At 52.6% G+C, this 21,010-nt stretch overlaps 1 protein-coding gene and 1 non-coding gene across 2 annotated transcripts in view; both read left to right on the forward strand.

Annotated features, from left to right (window-relative positions):
• RUNX3 (RUNX family transcription factor 3) overlaps positions 1-21,010 on the forward strand; it is a 62,513-nt gene that overhangs the window by 24,190 nt on the left and 17,313 nt on the right. The window contains exons 4-5 of the mRNA XM_077150790.1: positions 11,580-11,854; positions 13,773-13,929. Coding sequence (XP_077006905.1) covers positions 11,580-11,854; positions 13,773-13,929 — 432 coding nt within the window. The remainder of the gene's footprint in view (positions 1-11,579; positions 11,855-13,772; positions 13,930-21,010) is intronic.
• Positions 1,511-1,581, forward strand: TRNAG-UCC (transfer RNA glycine (anticodon UCC)). The gene has a single exon. It is a non-coding gene; the product is annotated as a tRNA-Gly (tRNA).

Consider the following 21,010-nt stretch of genomic DNA (forward strand, 5'->3'; position numbering starts at 1 on the left):
AAATATTGGCTTGTTCATTTATTTGCCTCATCGTTTATGTTCTGTCTTCCCTACTGGAATAGCTCCATGCTATTTTGTCCACTGCTGAATCCCCAGCACCTAAATACCCCCCAAGACATAGGAGGTGCATGATAAATGTTTGTTAACTGAATGCATCTTATTTCTTCTTTTCCTTCCCATCCCGCCTCTCCCCAGCTTAGGCACAGAATTCCCCAAAGACAGGAGTGGGAACCTCTTCCCCTGTGCTCCTGGCCAGGCCTCTGGGGGAAGGGCCTCCACCCCACCCAGGGCCTGCATATATTCCAAACTTCCTTTCCGGAAGTCCATGCAGGGGCAGCCAGAGATGCACAGGTAAAAGGTGATAAAGACCACATTCTTGCCAGCGACAGATTCAGGCCAACAATAAGAGTCACCCAATGTCTAACCCTTTGGCCTGGACTTGCTAGGAGAGACTTATGAATTGTTTTTTTTTTTTTTTTTTTTTTTGGCTCTGCACACATCCTCAGTGCCTTCCCAAGAACCACAGGCCTGATAAACAAGAAGAGGGCCCAGCTCATCACACAGGACTGGCATCACTCACATCCCGGGCAGCATCCCCCAACCCCAGACATCCATCCCTGCTGGTCTTCGGTCTCTCAGGTCTGCCATGGACCTGGGGCCAAAGCTTTGTTTATGCTCCCAATGGAACCTGGCCTGGCAGCACAGGCTCCAGGGTCAGCCTGCCCAGGTTCAAACCTCAGCTAAGCACTCACCTGCAGTGCAAACATGGGCAAGTTCCTTAGCTTTCTGTGCCTCAGTTTTCCTGCTATTACAGCAGGGATGATGATAACGGTACTGAATACATACAGTGTATTTGAAGATAAAATGAGATAATACATGTAAAGTATATATAGCATTAGTTGTTATTAATCATCCAGGGGCCTTGTCCCTTGGGTGAGGCTGCTGTAGGCAGCATGGAGCAATTTCAGCATCAACAGATGTTGGTTCAAATCCCAGCTCTGCTCCTTCCAAGCTAGGTCAAAACACAATGTCAATGGACTTCAGCGTCTTGCCTGTAATGTAGGTCCAGTGACATGTAGCTGGAGGACTGTGGGCAGGATTTAAGGAGATGTGCAGGAAGCATACTCAGCAGGAACCAGGTACCTGGAAATCCTCAAGTGTGGGGGCTGCCATGATTAGGATGGCTTGATGGGCCACTAGATGATGCAGCTTGGGAGTGAGCAGACAGATAGGACAATCTGGCTGAACCAGTGATTTGGCCAAAAATGAACACTCCCCTATCTCAATGCAACTTTTGGCAATTCTCTACCTCTTTAAGCACTATAGGCTATCCCACTTACCCCCTCCCCAGAAATAGGGATCTAATTTTTATCTTCTGCTTTTCTTTAAAAATATTTTATTGTAAATATGCATACACCGGAGTGTATAAATTATTCTTCTTTTAAAAGAAGAATAAAACAGATACCCATGTCCTTGCCCATAGTTTAGAAAATAAAGCACTTTTCCAGGTGCATGGGTGGTTCAGTGGTAGAATGCCTGCCTTCCATGCAGGAGACCCAGGTTCGATTCCTGGACCACGCACCAAAAAAAAAAAAAAAAAAGAAAGAAAGAAAGTAAAGTACTAATAGGCTCTTAGGGCTCCCAGTGTCCCCTCCCCAGTAGCATCCCCCTTTCCCCACCTACCACACGAGGAGGTATATGTGGGAGCGTGCCTGTGAGCAGGTGAGTGTGTGTACGTGTGCCCATGAACATGAACATGTGCTCTGTGTATGCCCTTGAGCATATGCTCTGTGTGTGTGGTATGTGTGCCCCTGAGCATGTGCTGTGTGTGTGCTATGGGTGTGTTCTGTGTGTGTGAACACATGCCCTGTGTGCTGGGTCCAGCGGGAACGTTCTCATTCTGGCTTACCAGTACTCCATTCCTCACCTGCCTCTCAGATCCAAGAGTCTCACCCTTCCTTCCGTTTTTGTAGCCAGATTAATACCCTAGAAGGACCTTTACTATGGAAACACCAACACAACACAACCTAAATGTGATTTGGAAGAAAAGGCACTGTTATCGCCTGGGCACTTTTTCTCATCAGGGTCTTTAGGACTTATCAAGGACCCCTGGCTGTGTCTTCCGAGGCCTGGGTGCTGAGGGCATCCGATAGGGTGGGTTAGGGTGCGAGGCAGGACAAGCACGAGCTGAGCCACGTCTGAGGCTGAGCCCTCCCAGAGACTTGTGCAAAGATGGATGGGAAGGAAGGCAGGAGCTTCGGAATCAGGCCCAGCTGCCCACGACATTCTGGGTGACCGCCACAGACTTCAGTTTCTCCGGGGGTGGGATGGATACCTTGAGCAGGTCTGTCACGGGTCAACACGGAATTCTAGAACCTTAAAGATGGACAGGCCTCTTGGATCAGGTGGTCCAATACATTTATCTCCCGGCTGGGGAGACTGAGGCCCAGAGAGGGGAGGGATTTGTCCAGGGTCCCCCAGTGAGGGATGAGGAAAGGACTCCAGTGAAGCTAAGTGTCAGATCCCTGAGTTTCAGGCCCAGCCCAGGTTATGGGACATAACAGTCTTTGAGGCTCTGTTCAGCCCCAACTTTCTAGGATTCAAGGATTTGTATGTCTTTGAATTTACCAAAGTGCATTATTGCAAGGTGCAACTGCTTCCCCAACCATCAAGGGTGGCCGAGGAAAACACTCATGAAAGAGTGGAGAAAGAAATAAAGACAGACTTCCAGATGTTTAGAATGGGAGCCAAAGGGCCAGTGCGCCCCCTACATCCCAGCCAGGTTCAAGGCAGTGGCCCGCAGGGTGAGAGCTAGTAAACAGCACAAACAACGCTAAAATTGAGAACTCCCCCTCCCCTCTAGGCCACATGGAAGCAGGCCCAGGACTACATTGCACAGTAGGATACAGAGTCCTCGGTTAGCTGTTAACTATATGTGACCTTGAGCACCTTCACTTCTCAGGCCCCAGTTATCCCATCTGTTACTTGGGGATAATAAAGCCTGACCCTGAACATCACCAACCCCACAGGACATGGAAAAGATGGCACAGTGCAGAATGTAGAGTACTTAAGAGACCTTGCTTTGGAGTCAGAGGACCCCAACTTCAATTCTTAGCTCTCTCACTGATTGGAGGCCTCTTTGAGCCTCAGTTTCCACATCTGCCCAGTGGGGCCCAGTGCAAAATGGAAGTGCATTTTATGAAGAATTCAAGGCAGTGACAGAAGAGCATTAAACAAGCACAGGGGACCCAGTGCAAGTGCACAGGTCTTGAGCCCAGGAAGGTGGTCCTGCCTGCGGGATATCTGCAGGGGCTCAAACCCAGCTCTGGGGGAGGGAGCAGAAACCCTTCTACCGTGGCTCCCACCACTCTGCCAAGGATCACCACCCCCTCCCCGGGCCGCAGCTGGGATTCCTGACCGCCCGGGTCCTGCCACTCTCGGTGGCCATCGAAGGCAGCATAAAAGCCCAACTGTTCTCTACCTCGTTATGCCCTGTTTTTATCTCATGCCATGCATACAGCACATAGTTGATTTCTTTCCGCAAAGGGCTGCGCTTTTTTTCTTTTCCAAGGGCGATGCTGGAAAGCCATGTGGCTTTTATTGCTGGCAGGAATGTCTGAGGCGTTCCTTTGCCACCACATGAAATGAAGCTGTAATCTTCATCTGCGTAAGGCCAAAGCCCCCGGTCTCCTCCGAGCCATCGGCCTCTGAGATTAATTAAGGCTTCACAAAGACTGACAGTCATTAGGACCTTTTTTGGGGAGGTGGAAAAATCTCTAATGGGGCCGGTTGGGCCCAGGAGCTGCAGGGCGAGGAAGGCCTGCCGCGGTGAGAAGACCAAGGCAGACTGGCTGGGGAATCAGCGGGAGGCGGCGGAAGGAAGGTCAAGTCCAGGCTCTGACCTTGGCCTAGGCTGTGACCGGAGTAAGACCCTTTCCCTCCCTGGGCCTCAGTTCCGCCGTTCCACGAAAGGAGGATTTGGCTGTGCTCTCTCTCAGAGCTCTGCTGAATCTGACATTGTACATGTTTGAATCCTGCCTATGAGTCTTCAGCCAGGATTCTAATTCTATTCTGCGATTGTAATTGCAAGCATCTGATTGATTCTGGTCCATGAGATCAGAGTGTGGTGGTCAGAGTGTGGGCTCTAGGGCCAGGCTGGTTGGTTGGAATCCCAGCTCCATGGCTTCCCGGATGCGTGACCTCGAGCAAGTTAGTTAACCTCTCTGTGCTTCTATTTTTTCATCTGTAAAGTGGGAATGATAGCTGCTGCCTCAAAAGAATACTGAGGCATAAATGAGCAGTAAGTGTGGATCAGGGCCAGTGTGCCATAAGAGCTCAAACTGTGGTCAGAAATGATTGCTAGAGCCCAGGATTCTAATTCTGTGGTTCCAAACGTATTCCAAGAACTGGATTCTGACTGGCTCCTACTATTGCGACCTGACTACAGCTGGGAGGCATTCATTCATCCCTGAAGTCCTCCCATCCTTCCTCCGCTGTGGGGACGTGAGAGGGGACGGCCACTCTGGGGGTCCCTTTCTCTCCCTGCCTGCCAGGAGCTGAAGCCCCACACTGGGGCTGGGGAGAAGGCACTCTTCTCAGAGGCCCCTTTGAGCCCCACACTACTCAGGTTCTTCTCACTGCCCCACCCCCAAATACAGGAGTCCTTTGATTTGATGGCCCTGCCAGCAGGTAGCTCTGTATCCTCCCACTGCTACGGATGGAGAGTGGGGCAGAGGAAATCAGGGAGATGGAACCTGGCTCTTATTTGAAGCTCTCAGGTGCTGAGGTCCAAAGAGAGGAAGCTCTTTACTCAAGGATACACAGTTCTGAGGGACAAATAAAGAGAGGAGGGAACCAGGATGTCAAGGAAACTACCATGTGCTGTGTACTTCGCGTTTGTCGTTGCCCTACAAAACAGAGGTTATTCATTTCCTCCAATAAACGTGAGGAAACTGCCGAGAAGTAATGATCTGCCCACAATCACATAGCTAGGAAACTGTGGAGTGAAGACCTGAACCCAGGTTTTCCAGCTCCCTAGTTTCCGCATTAGGGGACTTCCAGACAGGTGGCCAGAATTCAGGGGAAGACTTCCAGGACCCACAGAGGCCTATTTAATATCCTAGGGCAGGGAGAGCCAGGAAGCAAAGGTACCTAGACCAGCAGCCTCTCTGGCCAGCCCACAGCTCGGAGGTTTAAGGAGCTGGCACTTTCTGAGAGGCTCACGCCCAACAAGAGAATCCAGACATGGACAAGAAGGGATGCGGGAGACCCCACCAGGAAATAGTTTACAAGCAAGGATGGGAGAAGGCAAAGGATGCTGGCTATTGATTCAATACCTTTTGTATTGAATTTGTGCCCCAGGCATGTGCCAAGTGTCCTGTTAGCCTCACAAACAAAACAATTAAGTTAGCTTGACTTCCGCCCCCATTTTACTGAGGCTACAAGAAATGAAGCCGCTTACTTGGCAACAGTAAACCCCGGCTAGCAAATTTCAAACTCAGGCCTTATTCTAATGGCTACTTCCCATCCCTATTCCCACCCCCAAATCCCACTAGCTCTTTTCTCTGGACTCATTTTTATTTTGCTAGAAAGAAGGCTGAACTTGCGTCTCCTGCTCTCAGGAGGCTCAATTAAGTCTTCAGGTGCCCCAAGTTCCTCCTGATATTAGGGTGCCTGAGGCTGGAGACAGTGAGGGGCAGGAAGAAAACAGATATAGGGCTTTCCAATTTGAAGAATCAAGAAAAAAATGTTGAGGGGGTCGTAGGGAAGGGCAATGGACTATAAGTGACCCAAGATCACATTCCACCCTGCATTTCCAAAACCAGGCAGCAGGATTGAGATCACGCAGTCTGGTGGCCAAGAGAGGAGAGAGACCAGTCAGAACAGGCTGGGAGAAGGGCAGCTCCGAGGGGTGGCCAGGCATGTGTGTGGCTCAGAAAGGGGAGGATCTGAAAAGGGTCAGAGGCATTACACAGTTCAGACAACTCTGCCAGTTTCACAGATGAGGAAACAGGCCCAGGGAGAAGAGGGTCACCAGTGGCAGAGATGGCACTGGAACTCAGACTGCTGACCCCCACTCCAGCTACAAGCAAGGCAAGACTTTGGCCCCAAAATCCTGCTAGCTGCTGCAGAAAGAGTATCCCCAATGCAGTCCTAGACGTGGGTACATTTATTTGGCACTCACTACATGCCTTGTACTTTTAGATCTGCCCCCAACACTTCATGAGGTAGCTAGTAGTATGAGTCCTGCTTTATATATGAGATAACAAAGGCACAGACAGAGAGATTAAATGACTCAGGCAAAGTCTCACGGAAGTTAGCAAGAGAGCTAAGAACTGAACCCACGGGTTCTCTGCTGCTCTTAACCAGATACTCCTGTCTCGTTCTTAAACTCTAGCCTCAGCAGCAAGACAATGAAAATGACAGTAACAGTGCTCAAGTGCTCAGGAGAAGCCAGGCTTTGTGCAAAGCACTTTACATGACTGAACTCACTGCAGTCTACCCTCGGTTTGGGCACACCCCCTCTTGGAGCCTCAATTTTCCCATCTGTAAAATGCAGAGAATAAAATCTCCTGCAGAGGAAGCATGAGGGTTAGCAATAATTGGGGCAAACCTTCTAGCACACAGCAGGCAACCAAACAACCAGGGCAGTTACTCGTCATAAACCAAAGGGCTTTTATTTCCGAGTCTCCCCTGGGCTCTGCTGGAATGATTTCCTGGGTGGTGGGAGCAGAAACTGGGACCCACTTTCCTGGCTCCTAGTGGGGCCTACTTCCTCTCCTCTGTGCCAGGCTCACTTGGGCCACCTCCCTCCCACTCTCTCCTTCCCCCACACCCAAAGCTGAGGACCCTGTCATGCTGGGGGGGTTCCCTGGCGGGGCCCAAAGGAAGGAGCCGGCACCTCCCAAGGTGGGAAACGGCTGCATGGGAAGTAGGGAGTCTCGAGCTCCCGCTCACAGAGAAAGCCCTCTGGGGTCCCTCAGGGAATGGGCCCAGCCCTGGAGGGGCCGTGGTCAATCACCCCCATTGTAGAGAAGGGGAACTGGAGCTGGGAAAGAAATGTGGCCCACTCAAATTTCCCCTCAGTAGTGGGCCTGGGGGCTCTATCTCACCAGGAGGTGGCTCCTGTGGCCCCCTGTCCAGCCAGCCCCAGGCTCGAACTTTGGGCTCCAGCTTGATCCAGACCCACTTCTCAGTGACCTGGCCCCTCTCCCTCCCTCTCTGGGTCTCAGAGTTCCCATCTGCAAACTGGGGACTCCACCCAGGGAGAGAGCACTGTGGGCCTCACAGAGGGCCCCTCCTGAGTGGCCCTGGCAAGCCCCTCCCTGCGTCGGGAGTTTTGAAGGGCCCACAGCTGCTAATAACCTAATGACGAGAATTGGCAGCCTCGAGCCTATCACCATCTTAATTGCTGTCTACTGAGCATTCTCTCTCCCTGTATATACATACCTGGCTTTTCCCGTTACCTTATTCAAATCAGTGGGAGGAGAGGGGCATGGCAAATACCAAGTGGTATCTCAGCTTCCCAAATTCTGATTAGCTCAGGCTCTCTAACCAGGCAAATGCTGGGCAACTTCCCTCTTTGGCTGAGTGGACATGTCTCATTAAGATTATTGAGAATCGAATGAAGCGTGCGTGCGAAGCCCAAGCACAGGGCAAATGTGGCTGTTTCCATTTCCCCCATCTTACCAGCCGGGGGGACCCAGGACCAGAGGGGTGCAGTCCCTTGGGAAAGTTACCCAACCAGCTGGCGGCACAGCCGGTAGCTGTGTCCTGAACTCGGCATTCTCCCCAGCTCCCCCGCCCTCCCCTCAGGGTCCAGCCCTTCTCAAAAAAAACTCTGTTTTAAGTGCTGTCCTCCTGCACAGTCATGAGCCCTCCAGAGGCCGCCCAGGGAGGGACAGTGCCAAAGCTGGATTCTCCACGGTGAGAGAACCCAACCCTGCCAGTGGCAGCCTCCTGATCTAGACACATTACTGTTTTTCAAGAAGTCTAAGATGAACTTTGCATATATATGTACACAGATAGATAGATACATAGATATAGATGATATAGATCGTCTCTGATATGTTATTCAGGTAAGCCCTAGTTTAGGAGCATTTTCTTTCACATCAAACAATTAATGGCATTTTAGATATGGTGAAACACAATGTCCGTCTCCTGGAGGTGGTTTTGAATCCTCCCGATTGTGAAATGGGGGATTAGAAATGCCTCCTTCACAGAAAAGGAAACTGAGGGTCAGAGAGGAGCAGGGGCCTGCCCGGCACCCTACCTTGATTTTGAGGGCACTGGGCAGGAGGCAGGTTTCACCACAGCTCCTGGGAGAGTGGGGGACAGGAAAAGTGGCCCCCATGGGCTCTGCAGGCTCCAGGCTGCGTCCCAGTTTACCCGGCTCTGGGCCAAAGGTAGGCAAGGAGAATGTCCTGCCCTCACGGCATTCTCTTTCTACTGAGTACTACTTTGGATATTCTTAGGTGGAGGCTGTACTAGAGTTAGCTGGCTCTTTGTCTATCAGTCGCGCGGAAGAGGGAAAGGAGACAATCTGTCCATCCAAGATGGGGAGGGGAGTGTCAGAGTGTCCCAGGGAAGGACTGGAAAACAGTGTTCTCTGTTGAAACGGCAAAAAGAGATTGGCCGTACTTCTGCTGATCCGGAATTGAGCAGACGCGGGTTGACAGAGGTCGAAATTGGGAACGAACCGACCTGTTCTGTGCGCATCCAGAACGGGAAGGGAAAGGACTGCGCATTTCTGGCGGAAAGAACGTTCTGCTGGTCGGAGAAGGGACCTTGGGTCTGCCGGAAATGCGAAGGTGGGAAGAGGGACTTTGGTCTTCAGTCGGTTTGTCTGGAATGTGCCCCCCTCCCCACCGATAATGAGGAATTGGACAGACCATTTGTTCAGAAAGGGCAGCTCATGGGTGGCGGTCCGCCGCGCCTGGACGCTGGAACCATAGCTGGCGCGCATTTGGGCGCAGCGCTCCGCCTGCCGTCTCCCGGGCCCGCAGGACGCAGGCGCCAACTAGCGACAGCCCCCAGGACTGCTACTATCGGAGCCGCCCTGACGACCTCCGACTGGGGCCCCAAGCGCCAACATCTCGCGCCCCCTGGCTCCTGCGCCCACGGACAGTGAGCGCCCTCCCGGAGCCGATCCAGATCCTGTGCCATGTGCCGGGGCCCACAGGAGCCCCACGCTCAGGAAACCCGTTTGCAAACCCGCGATAGGGTGGGAGGGTGAAATCAGGCGGATGGGGCAATTAAGGGCGCGGGTGCAAACCGAAACTACCCCACGAATAGAATTTACAAGCCCCTGAAGCAGGGGGTCCTGGCCTCACAGCCTCTCGAGAGCAGCACGCGTTCCCCTTCCTGGCCCTGAGTCCTACCTGGACACAACGCAATGGAACTTTCCTCGGGGGGCTCGCGAAGATCGGGCGCGCGGAGGCTGAGATTCCCTGCTTTCCTCTGGTGTCGTTTCTCGTGCCAGGGCTCCCGAGGGCGCGCGGATCTGGCTCCTGGCGATCCGCAACTCGGAGGCGCGGACACTTTAGAACAGTCCAGTAAGGGACCCTTACCGTCCCCACTTTCGAAACAGCCTGAAGGACTGAAATGAGATCCCAAAAGAGGAAGGCACCAGCTCTCCCGGTGGTCGGCGTTGGGGAGGAGAGCACATGGGATTTGATTTCGTTCGGCAACGACGATATAGCGCGCACTGGGCTAGGGTCGGATCTGGCGCGGGATCTCGTGGCCGCCGTCTGCCCCCTTGCCTCTTTGCCCTCGAGGCTTGAAATTCGTTGTTTCGCACCTGTTGAGTGTCGGGAACAACGAAAATCCAGCCCAATTTCCACAGCAGCCGGGAGACCCCGTGCGCATTCGTTCCCGAGAGTCTGAGAAGCGCAGATGGGCCGATAATCCGGACTGCATGGATATTGATCTTCCCGGTTCTCCTCCCCGCTGTGGCGGGTCTCGAGGCCCGCTCACTCGGCCTAGCGAGAGAGGGGAGTTGTTTACCGCGAAGCCCCGCGAATGGGTGGGTCGCCCGGCCGGGGGAGTGAGAGCGGACACTCCGGGCCAGGCGGGCAGGTAATGCCTCCGCAGAGCTGGTCGCGACCCTGCGGCGTGGCCGGAGAGCACCGGCCCAGGAAATGGGCTTTCTATCCACGTGGAGGAAGACAATTCCCTTCCCTGGAGGCCGGGGCCCTTAGCTGTGTAGACAGTCCCGCGTACTCCGCACAATTTTCATCCTGTCACGGACCCACGCTCTATTCCATGATCCATATTCCGCGGTTACACGCGCGGAGGTGAGGGGGGGAAATCAGGGGAACGCACTTAAGTTTTTCAGGACCCACCAAGTTTTCCAAAGTGTCACAGGCCGCCACAACGAAGAAAGACGCAGCGAGGCCTGCGCGATCCTGAAACATGTTTTGCCGGGAGAGCGGAGAGGAATGGGGTTAGTCGCCCCCGAGTCGGATGCAGACCCGCGGGTCCTCCTCTCCCTCTGTCCCCGGTTGGCACCGGGGCCTCCAAGGCCCGGACCAAAGCTGCGTAGGGCTGAGAGCTGCAGAGGCCGCCGACTCGCGGTTCTCGGCCAGGGCCGGACGGGGCGGGCGGAATCTCGTGTGCAGCGGCGGCTCTTGGTTCAAAATAGTTTACAGGGAAGGTGTGAGGAGCCTCTTTAAGGCGACTCCCCGCTTGGAGTCATCGGCCTTGGGGGCCCCCAGCGGCCCTCAGCCGTGAAAGGAGGCGTCACAGGCTGCGGGCAGCTAGAACTCGGGAAGCCCGGGCCGCGGCCACCCGGGAGGGAAGTGGAAAGGGGTTGCGGCTCCTGCGACGGGGGAGACGCGACACCGGAGACGGCGGCAAAGGAACCTTTTGTAGGACTCAGACGTTTTAAACAAATTTTTAGCACCAGCCCGTGGCTCCCCAGAACTCTCGAGGGGCTCCCAGCTACCTCGCGGGGGCCTCCCACCCGGGCGTCCTCCGTGAGGGCGGGACGGTCGGAGGCCCCGCCCCTCCCCTTTCGGCGGCTTTTGGCGGTCTCCGTTCCTCCCCCCCCAAACGCCGCCAAGGTGCCCGCTACGGGGACTGCGATTGGCTGCAAGACGCGTCGCTCGGGGCCGGCCCCGCCCCCGACGGGCCCCGGGGTACTAACCCCTCGCGGGCTGCGGCGGCGCCGCCACTTGATTCTCGAGGATTTGTTCTGGGGCCGCGTAGTCTGTGGGGCGGCCGCGGGCGGGCACCGGGAGGAGGCGGCGGTGGCGCAGCCCGCGCGGGCCCCGCCGCGGCCCGAGGCAGCCGGGAACACCGCGAGGGGCCACCGCGAGCCCAGGATGCAGGACTAGCGGGCCAGGCCACGCGCGACCGTCGGGGCAGCGAGGCCTCGCTGCGGGAGGGTCCCTGCGGGGCGTCCCCGGGGCGCCGCCCCCTGCACCCTGAGGTCCGGACCCCGCCACCGCTGCTTCTGCTTTCCCGCTTCTCGCGGCTGAGGCGGCCGAGGAGGCGCCCGCGCCGGCCGCCCCCTGGGGAGCCGAGCCGCCGCCGCCCGCCCGGCGCCCTGACGGCCGCTGTTATGCGTATTCCTATAGACCCGAGCACCAGCCGCCGCTTCACACCTCCCTCCACGGCCTTCCCCTGCGGCGGCGGCGGCGGCGGCGGCGGCAAAATGGGCGAGAATAGCGGCGCGCTGAGCGCGCAGGCGGCCGTGGGGCCCGGCGGGCGTGCCCGACCCGAGGTGCGTTCGGTGGTGGACGTGCTGGCAGACCACGCGGGCGAGCTCGTGCGCACCGACAGCCCCAACTTCCTCTGCTCCGTGTTGCCCTCGCACTGGCGCTGCAACAAGACGCTGCCGGTCGCCTTCAAGGTGAGTGCGGGGCCCGAGGTGGGAGGATACCGGCCCTGGAGCTCCTGGCGCCCCAGCTGCAAGGCCAGGGCCCTGGGAGAGGAAGGGAAGGGACGTGCCCATGACTCCGCGGCGAGACCTGGGCACTCCGCACCTTGGGCGAAGAGCGCTTTCGGCCTCCGCTGTGAGAGCGGCTGGCGACTTTGGAGTTCCCTCTTGAATGCGCCCGGCATGGGTGACTTTGGGAGGATTTACCCCCTGCACCTGGGCCTCGAGAGCCCTGCCGAGAGATGTTGTTGCGGAAATGGGCTGATGGGGCTTCGCTCCCTCCAGCCCGGACCTTTCGGACTGCCATGTGAACCAGAGGGGAGAGGATCCCTGAAACCGTGGCGTGGAGGCCAGAGGTAGGGTGCATAGGGTAGTGGCACGGGTTGACCCTCCATTACCAGCACTCCTCCTGCACTGCTCAGAAGCACTTCCTGCTCATACTGTTCAACCTTTGGCTTCTGAAATTTACACTAGGCGACCCTAGGCCGGGAATCGGGGGCACTACACCCTAAATGGCTACCGCTGCAATATTCTACATCCTGAATGGCAAGCTGAGATTGGGGACGCCCTTACCCCCTCGCAGCCCCTAGCTCTACGGAGGATATTTTTCTCAATGCCAGGGAGTAGGCGACTGTTTCATTTTCTTTTCTTTTCTTTTTTTTTTTTTTTTAAGAGGGCAGCGAGATGAAACGAAAACGCCTTGGTTTTCCCCTAAAGCTCTCACAGCTGCCGTGAGAAAGGGGACAGGAAGGGCCAGCAGCTGGGGGTGGCAGTGCCCGAGGTGGCTGGAAACAGCAGCCCGCTGGCAGCGGAAGCCATCCTTACTCCCATTAAGATGACTCCAAATTGGAAAAAGGGATGAGTAGCTCTTTGAGGTCTCCCGGGTGACATCTTAAAATACCAGTGGGGAAAATCTCCCCGGGAGGAGGAAAGAGGGTTGGGGTGGGGGGTGGGGGCCTGTGTGATTTTAATCGGCAGATCGGAGGTTTTACTGTCATTTGCAGCTTAAAAGGAATCTTTGAAATTAAAAGAAGACAGGATGTTGACAGGAAATCTGGCCTTTTTAATCAGACCCCAAACATTTTCTCCTTGAAATTTTTACCATCTGGATCCCTAGTCCTTGCACGCGGCGGCCACGTTTAAATGACTGTGACTCCGCTTCAGAGTCTGATTCCTTTTCAAAAAGCAGCTGCCTCTCATGCTCCTGGAAGTAAGGGGATAGTGAAGGGATATGGGGGTGCATCTCCACCCACACCTTCCAAGTTCCAGCAGGTGCATCCTCCTGCTATCAAAAGCCACCCTTCCTCCACTTTAAGAAGGTTTTCTGGACACTTCTCTCAAAATACCAACTTGTTTTGCATTTTGCATTTTTCCCTGCATAACGAATTTGAGCTGGGCAGAGGCCTATAAACAGTGCCTGGGCCACATTTTAGGGCAGATTTCATACCCCAAACGGCTCTTGCATAAATGGGGTACAGGAAGCAGTCCTGTTATTATTGTTGATATTATTTTTACTTAGAGACTCAGTTGCTAGGAGCATGCTGATTCCTCTTTTGCTACAGCCAAAGGGAAGACAGAAACTGCAACCGGCGTTACAGTGACTCTGCTAATTCGCAGCCCTAGCTCAGATTTAATTTAATAGAAAGGATGATTTCTTCGGACACGGCTATACCAGTTGATCCAGGGTTTCGATATGGAAGGAGGAGATTTCGTTTTCTTGTTTTTGTTATATTTGGGGGAAGGTCTTTGTTGTTTTAAAACCTCTTATCCAGCCCGCATTGGAGAAATCCGCATTGCGCCTGGGACCTGCGGAAACTGCCCAGCCTACCCCTCCCCTCCTTTCCAGTGCCTCCCTCTGCCTTTCTGAGCTGCCCCCTACCCGTGCCCTCAGGTGGTGGCGCTGGGGGATGTGCCAGATGGGACGGTGGTGACCGTGATGGCAGGCAACGACGAGAACTATTCGGCTGAGCTGCGGAATGCCTCAGCCGTCATGAAGAACCAGGTGGCCAGGTTCAACGACCTCCGCTTCGTGGGCCGCAGCGGGCGAGGTGAGCAGAGCCAGCCCCGACACCGGCAATGGCAAAGCTTGGGGGTGGGAGGCTGAGAGAAAAATTTTTGGGTCCCAGCAGGAGCCCGAGAAACCAGGTCTCCAGGCCTAGCTGTCTAAAAGAGCAGTTTGTAACCCCTCAGGGGTTATAGAACCGTTGGAAGGTGTAAGGAAAACTATGGTCTTTTGCCAGAAAAGGACAATTTTCACCCAGTTCCTGGGGTTTAGTAAGTCAGGAAGCCTCCTGGTTAGTCATTCCTGGTCTCACCCGAGATGCTGGGAGAAAATCTTGGATGAACAAGCTTAAAATGGGGCATGTGGGTCTTTAGGCAGATGAGCTCAGAAGATGAACCCTTGGTCGCTGGGGTTCAGTCACCCCAGCTGCAGACTCCCTAAACCACAGTTCCCTAGCCCTTTAAGCCCTAGAGTTGTTCAGAATAGAAACAAATGCAGTGCAGGACACTGAGTGTTGGAAAACACAGCTTAAGGCTGACCCCCACCCCACTCAAGGCTGGGGTACACCGTGCCTGTCGGACCTACCTCGGCTATTATGAAGGCAAGACGGGACCCCACTGCAGCTGCTGCTGGGGGGCTACAGGCTCCTAAGACCTGGAACCCATCATCACTTAATTTCTGAATAGAGAAGTTCTAGAAACCCTGCCCAGGCAAAATGCAAAACTGAGGGTCTGCTGGCCCTTTAAGACCAGCTTGCCTGCTTTGTGGCTGGGTGGCCCAAGTCCGGAGTGCCCTTCAGAGCCCCGAGCACCCGTCCTGTCCTTCCAGCTCTGTTAAGAAAGTAAGCTGGGTTCCCTTTGCTCCATGACTGTTCTACACAGGCTGAAGCGGCTGAAGCAGGATTGTACTTTTCTTCACCAAAAAGTAAGGCCTCTTCTGGGTTTTCGTTCCCTCAGAGCCGCCAGCCCCAATCGGAAACGGGCATCTGGGCACCATTTTTTCCACTCTAACATTCAATGTATACATACAAATGTCAAACATATTTTGACTTTTCAGCATTAATTAAAACCAGGGCATTATTTGCATGTAATAACTGTTTACTTGTTACTTTTTTATGAAACTGAAATAGTTTACATTCTTTCAAACATTTCCTGTTCCTGTTGGCTCCCTTCCCCACGCACAGATTTCTTTCAACGTTGTCCTTAACTGGTTGCAGGTTGATGGATGGAAAATGTTTGCTTTTATGAATTAAGCTTTCATTGCTGCTCCTAATTAGTCTCCAAGCCCCTTTTGTCATCCCCAATCTCTCAAGCCCTTTGCAACTTAATCCCAGCCCTGAGAAGAGAGGCACTCGCTGGTCTGTGGCGGGTGCAGCTGGCTCGGGTGCTGGGCAGTGGCTGGACCTGGCCGCCCCTGGTCTGCTGGCCTAGGTTGATGGAGGTAGAGAGGGACTATAGCTGCCGCCCCTTGTGTAGGCAGAGGGGGAGGTCAGTTCCCGGGAGCCCAGCACAGTACCAGCATTGGGAACTTGGTCCTTCCTTATCTCCCCACCCCTAGGAGGTGAGATATAGAAAGAAAAGAGATGACAATTCTCTTAGTTACCGGGAACCTTTGTCTGGCCATTCTAGGTGCTGAAAGTGATTTCTTTGTGGCTTTCATGACTGCAGAACTGTGCCCACCCCTGAAGCTCTGCAGGGAGGGAGATGGTTTCCTAAGGGTTGTTTAGCAATGTGCCTTTGGAGCAGCCTCCGCTGAGGCTGGGATTGTGGCTCCAAGAGATGCAGGAGGCTGAGTTTATAAACTATTCTTATTGTCATGTGGTCCCTGAGTGCCAGTCCCACCTGCCTGTGGAACTCTGAACAAGGCATTTAGTTCCTGGGAGCTCATGATCTTTAATGAACCAGGCTCTAGAACCAGCCAACTTGAGCTTGAGCCCCAGCTCTGCCAGTAACTTGCTGGATGACGTTAGGCAAGTTACTCAATCTCTCTGTGCCGAGTGTATCAGCATATTGTGAGAGCTCGATACATGTTAAGAGATTTCATTACTTCAAATGCCTGGGGCTGGAGGAGGTCTTTGAGGTCCCTTTGAGCAGTGACAGTCACTGATTCTCTGATTATTGTGTGGTTTGGGCGGGGGTGGGGGAAACCCAGAAGGTGTGAATTGTTAAGTAGGAGAGGTGGAGATAGCTGGCAGTGAAGCAGAGGGTGCAGGGGTCCTATGGCCTGCAGCAGCTCATCTGCTGTACCCATTTTACTGACTGGGAAATTCCCATCAAGAGAACAAATCAGTGATTGATACAGACAATCTGGACCACTTTTATGAGACGGGACAGGTTGGGGCTTGAGACCCAGAGCTCTTCCAGGCTCTCTGAATTCTGCCAGGTACTCAGACATCAGATGGAAACATCTACTTGTTTCTTGCTTTTTATCCCTTTATTCTGTTATAGTTCCAGGAAGACAGCTTTCCATGAAAGGTAGCACATGCTGTAACACCATAGAGCTCTTGAGATAAGGCTGAAGGTATGACCCAAGAAAGGGAAGGGAAGGAAAACCAGGTGACTGGTATCCCCTGCCTGATTAGCGCCGATGTTGCCCTCCCAACCAGACCCAGTGCCCCTGCTTTCAATAAATATTTTAATGTGCCCTTTTCTCTCCTGCAAGGAAATTTGAAGATAGCATAGCTTACCTACTCAAACACAATTTCAAAATCTCTATCATTCCATACCTTTAAGTAAGCTATAATATATATTTGCATCTGTAAACATGGGGGCGCGACCACTCATGAGGTGAACAGTGGTCTTGTACCTCTGCATAGAAGCCCCACGACCGTGACAGCAGACCCCATGAGCAGGGTGTACATGACTTACCATCTGAACACCGCATGACACGATTTTCTGAAGTTGTGAACAACTCTTGATAAAATTCTGAGCAAAATAAAAGCCCCAAAAATAAAGTCTTCCCTGGATTTGCTCGGCAGCTGCATTCCTGGAAAATTCAGTAGTATTAAAAGTATGTAAAATAATTACCTTGTTTTCTATAAAACCAAATTTGGCCCATAGCACAGAGAGTTTTTATAACCCCTAGAAGAATGAATTCGTCATTGCCTGTAAGGTGCTAGACATGTGCGCCCTCCCCCACCCTCCCCACTTCCCACCACTAAATGCCCGTATGGTCCTCACCCTGGGATGACCAGATACATCACAAATCTCCAAAATTTGAAGACGCTCGCCCAGGAGTCTGGCCTGGGTGAAAATGCAAGGAGGGTGAGTTCCTAAACTGCCATTGCCTGCTTAAAAAAAACAGTTTGTGAAGAGAGATTTGGGGTGAGATGTGTGGGCCCAGGCCTAGGGGTCCCCCTGCTGGGGGGAGGAGATAGGCAGAGACACCATCTGAGATTGAGAAAACCCAGAGGCCTCCCTGAAACGTGTCCCCTTCCCCCTGCCCATGAAACTGTTGTGGGCAGGGCTTATCACAGAAACCCAGGCCCCGATGTAAATGGATTTGCCCAGGGTCACCCTGCTGGACCCAGTTGTGCCTGCTGGTTGATGCATTGGTCCTGTGGGAATGTCTGAGCCACGCAGAGCCTGGGGGGAGGAGGGCGGGGAGCAGCACTGATCCCCAGACTTGGAACTGTACCACTCCAGCCTGGGACCAGCCTGTGGAGTACTTTGATTTGCAGTTCCTGGACACCTGTGCCGATTCAGAGTTTGCCTGGGGTTCCTGCACAAAGTTGCCCACCTGCTTTGTCTTCTCAGCCAGGCAGAAAGAAAGCTGGGCAGGAAGATGGAGAGGCAAGGGGTACTCAGGGAGACTGCTTTCTCTTACCGCTGGTTCACAGTTCTTGAGCTGCAGATGCCCCTATCTTCAGAAAACTTCCCGTTCCCTGCCTCCTGTTGTCCTTGACACCTGCCCCTCCCTCCCATTTCTGCCGCTAGATCTCAGCCCCTCCCTTCCTCCCTTCTCCTTCCATCCTATCTGCAGGTACCTGGGAGGGGTGGTGCCCAGGCCTGAAAACTAGGAGGAGGCTGTTGGGGAGTGCTGGTGACCTCAGGGGTGGCATGTGGTTTGCTGCCTGGTGGGGGTCTCTCACTGCCCAGGAACAGGTCAGTAGCGTGGGGGAGAGGCGGCAGGCTGAGGGACTGCTGCACATTCTAACCCTTCTGACACTGTGTGACCCTGGTCAGCTCACTGCTTCTCTGTGCGCCTCAGTTTTCTCATCTGTAAAATGGAAACAATAAGCCCTGCCCTTATTTCATTTAAGAAACATTTATTGAGCATGTATTATGTGCCAGGCACTGTTCTAGGAACCAGACACACATCAGTGACCAAGACAGAAGTTTTGGCTCTCAGGAAGCTTCCACTTTAGTAAAGGAAGACAGACAATAAAATAAGTAAAGTAGATGGATTGTTAGAAGTAAAAAACGTTATGGGGAAATTCAAGCGAGTACAGGGAACAGAGACAGCAGGGAGTGGGCAGGTCTGTGATACTTCAGACCTGAGTTCTCAGCCTTTATATACACTGTGGACACTTTTGGCAGCCTGCTGAAGCCATGCACCTTTCTCAAAATAATGTTTTTAAATGCATAAAATAAAGTACTATTGGAAACCAATTAGAATTAAAATGGTAGCAAATGATATTAAATCAGTAGCAAAATTGTAAAACCAAAACTGTGATAAGTGAGTTGCTTTGTTAGTGCACTAAGTTATAAGATTTGGTGATGAGTCAAATGACAACCATGATTTTGAAGTTGTGACGGACATAAAAGATATTTAGAGAAATCTGCATCAATTGTAACGTGATATATTGAATGCCTGGAACGTCTGTTGGAGTCAAGGTCACGAGTACTGCTCATAAGACGCTGGTTTGGTACCTACATTTATACTTGAGAGAAATGCTAAATTTTAGTTTGAGGTTAAGGACAATAGGAATGTAATTTCTTCAATTGTGGTAACGTGCACAATACAAAATTTCTCGTTTTAAGTGTACCCTTCAGTGATGTTAATTATAATCGCTGCCATGCATTACCAAGACTTTTTCATGACCTCAAGCAGAAACTCTGCAAGTATTAAGCAGATCTGCTCGTTTCTAAGAGGGGTCCAAGTTAAAAACACCTATTTAGAAAAAGTGATGAGGCAGCATTTTGTAAACTGTTGGGTGCTGCCACTGCAGCAGGGGATGGGGACTCACGGGTCCTCGGTAGTGGGGGTCCGCGTGCTCCAGCTCTGGACTGTCTGCCTCACCCCGTTGTGTGAGGGCTCTGCAGCACCACCTCCTCCAGTCACCAGGGAGGTGACAGGAGGGTCAGAGGCCCAGGACCCCTGGAAAATGTTCTCTGATTGGAGCCCAGGCTGGGGAAAGGGGAGGAGGCAGGAGGGAAGTGCCAGCCTTAAAGGGCCTGGGAGCCTCAGAATGAGGGAATCTGGAGAGGAAGGAGGGTCCCAGGAGGGGTGAGGGCAGGAAGCCCAAGGCTACCTGCCTGCCGTTTCCCTAGACCATCTGTACTTTCTGTTTCCAGAGAGACTGGAAAGTTCCCCAGCAGCCTGAGAGTGAGGGGCCAGGTTTGTTCTTCTGTCTCCGAACTGGGGTGGGTGCTACTCGTTTTTCTGTCCCTGCCTCCAGCTGTTTCCTAGTCGAGTTCTACCCCGGTGGCTCCTTAGCTTTAACCTGACCCTGGTATCTCCGAAGCCGTCAGCCTGGACCCCGACAGCCTGGCCAGTTTAGTTTTGTTCTGGATCTTTCTGTTTCTGGGCCTAGAATTTTCATTTGATCACTCACCCAGCAAAGAGCCAGATGTGCAAGGAGAACCATAAGATAACGGTCCCTCACTGAGCTTCCACCTCTCCACCTGTAAAATGGGGATAGTGAAACCTTCTGCTCACCTGAAGGAGTTGTAGGGAAGGCAGCAGAGGGATTCCACGCAAGCAGCCTCCTTGTTACCCTCCCCTTGCCAGTCCAGAGGCATTGGTCCCTGCTCTCTGCGTAGGTCCAGAGAGGTGTGGTTCCAGACAGAGGAGGGGGAGGTAAAGGTCCCCCTTCCCCACAACCCCGGTCAGTGTAGAGGCTTTGGGTCATAATAGGAAAATGGGGCAAAAAGAAACATTTCCTTCAGCGAAGGTGCTGGCAAAACGGGGTTGCCCTTTAAGGGAAAAACCCTTATATCAACCGGTAACCCACCCTCACCCCCACCCCAACAAGCAGAGAACTGTAGAAAGAAGCCTGTTTGTCAGCTTTCTAGTTGGAAAACCTGCCTAAACGTAAAGATGATTGAAGAATGCACGAATGAGAGATAAAACTGAAAATGAAAACCAGCTCTGTCAGAAAACAAATGCAAGGGCCTGTGACCTGGGAAACTGCTTGCCACAAATACGACATGGAAAGTGTTAACAAGCTAGCTATCTGACAGTTTTTTAAACAGCACTAAAACCTTGATAGGAAAGTGTAAGAGAGCATGAAGAAATAATCTCTGTTGGATTAGGATGGATAGTAGGCCTAAAAAGTCTTAACCTCTGTACTGATAGAAGAAAGGCAAATGAAGTCAAGAGAGTTTAAAAGCTCTCCCATCTCGGTAGACAGGGTTGGGGTGCTGATTGTGATCTGATTGTGATGACGTCTATTGGGCATGTGGTCTCTTTGGAAAGCCACCTCACAAGAGGCAGTACCCCTAAATATGTCCCAGCCTGCTAAATTTAGCACATTTTAGTGATGCACTAAAATCACTCGCCACTTCTTGGAATCTATGCTGAGGAAATAAACAGAGGTGCAGACCAAGGTTTTCATAAGCAGAAGGTCATTGTCATTTTATTTTAATGGTAAGAAATTATTATTTTAGAAGTTTTTTAGCTCTCAGGAATTTTGAATGGAGACTTTGGTGCCAAATGGATACCTAAAAATAGAGCAGTCTTCTGAAAATAACAGTCGTGTCTACAAATTAAATGTCTGCAGCTCCCAAATCATTCCTTTTCCAGCCGCAGCTGTACCCACCAATAAGCAATTAGCAACAGCGTAAATACCCAGGAGTAGGGAAATGGATAAATAGAAGATGAGCCTCCCGTGAGTTAAAATATTTTGCAGCTATTAAAAAAAAAAAAGAATTTTTAATGACATGGGAAAATGCTTATGATGTGAT

Source organism: Tamandua tetradactyla, chromosome 2 (genome assembly GCF_023851605.1).
Source record: "Tamandua tetradactyla isolate mTamTet1 chromosome 2, mTamTet1.pri, whole genome shotgun sequence".
In the NCBI taxonomy this organism is placed as follows: Eukaryota; Metazoa; Chordata; class Mammalia; order Pilosa; family Myrmecophagidae; genus Tamandua; species Tamandua tetradactyla.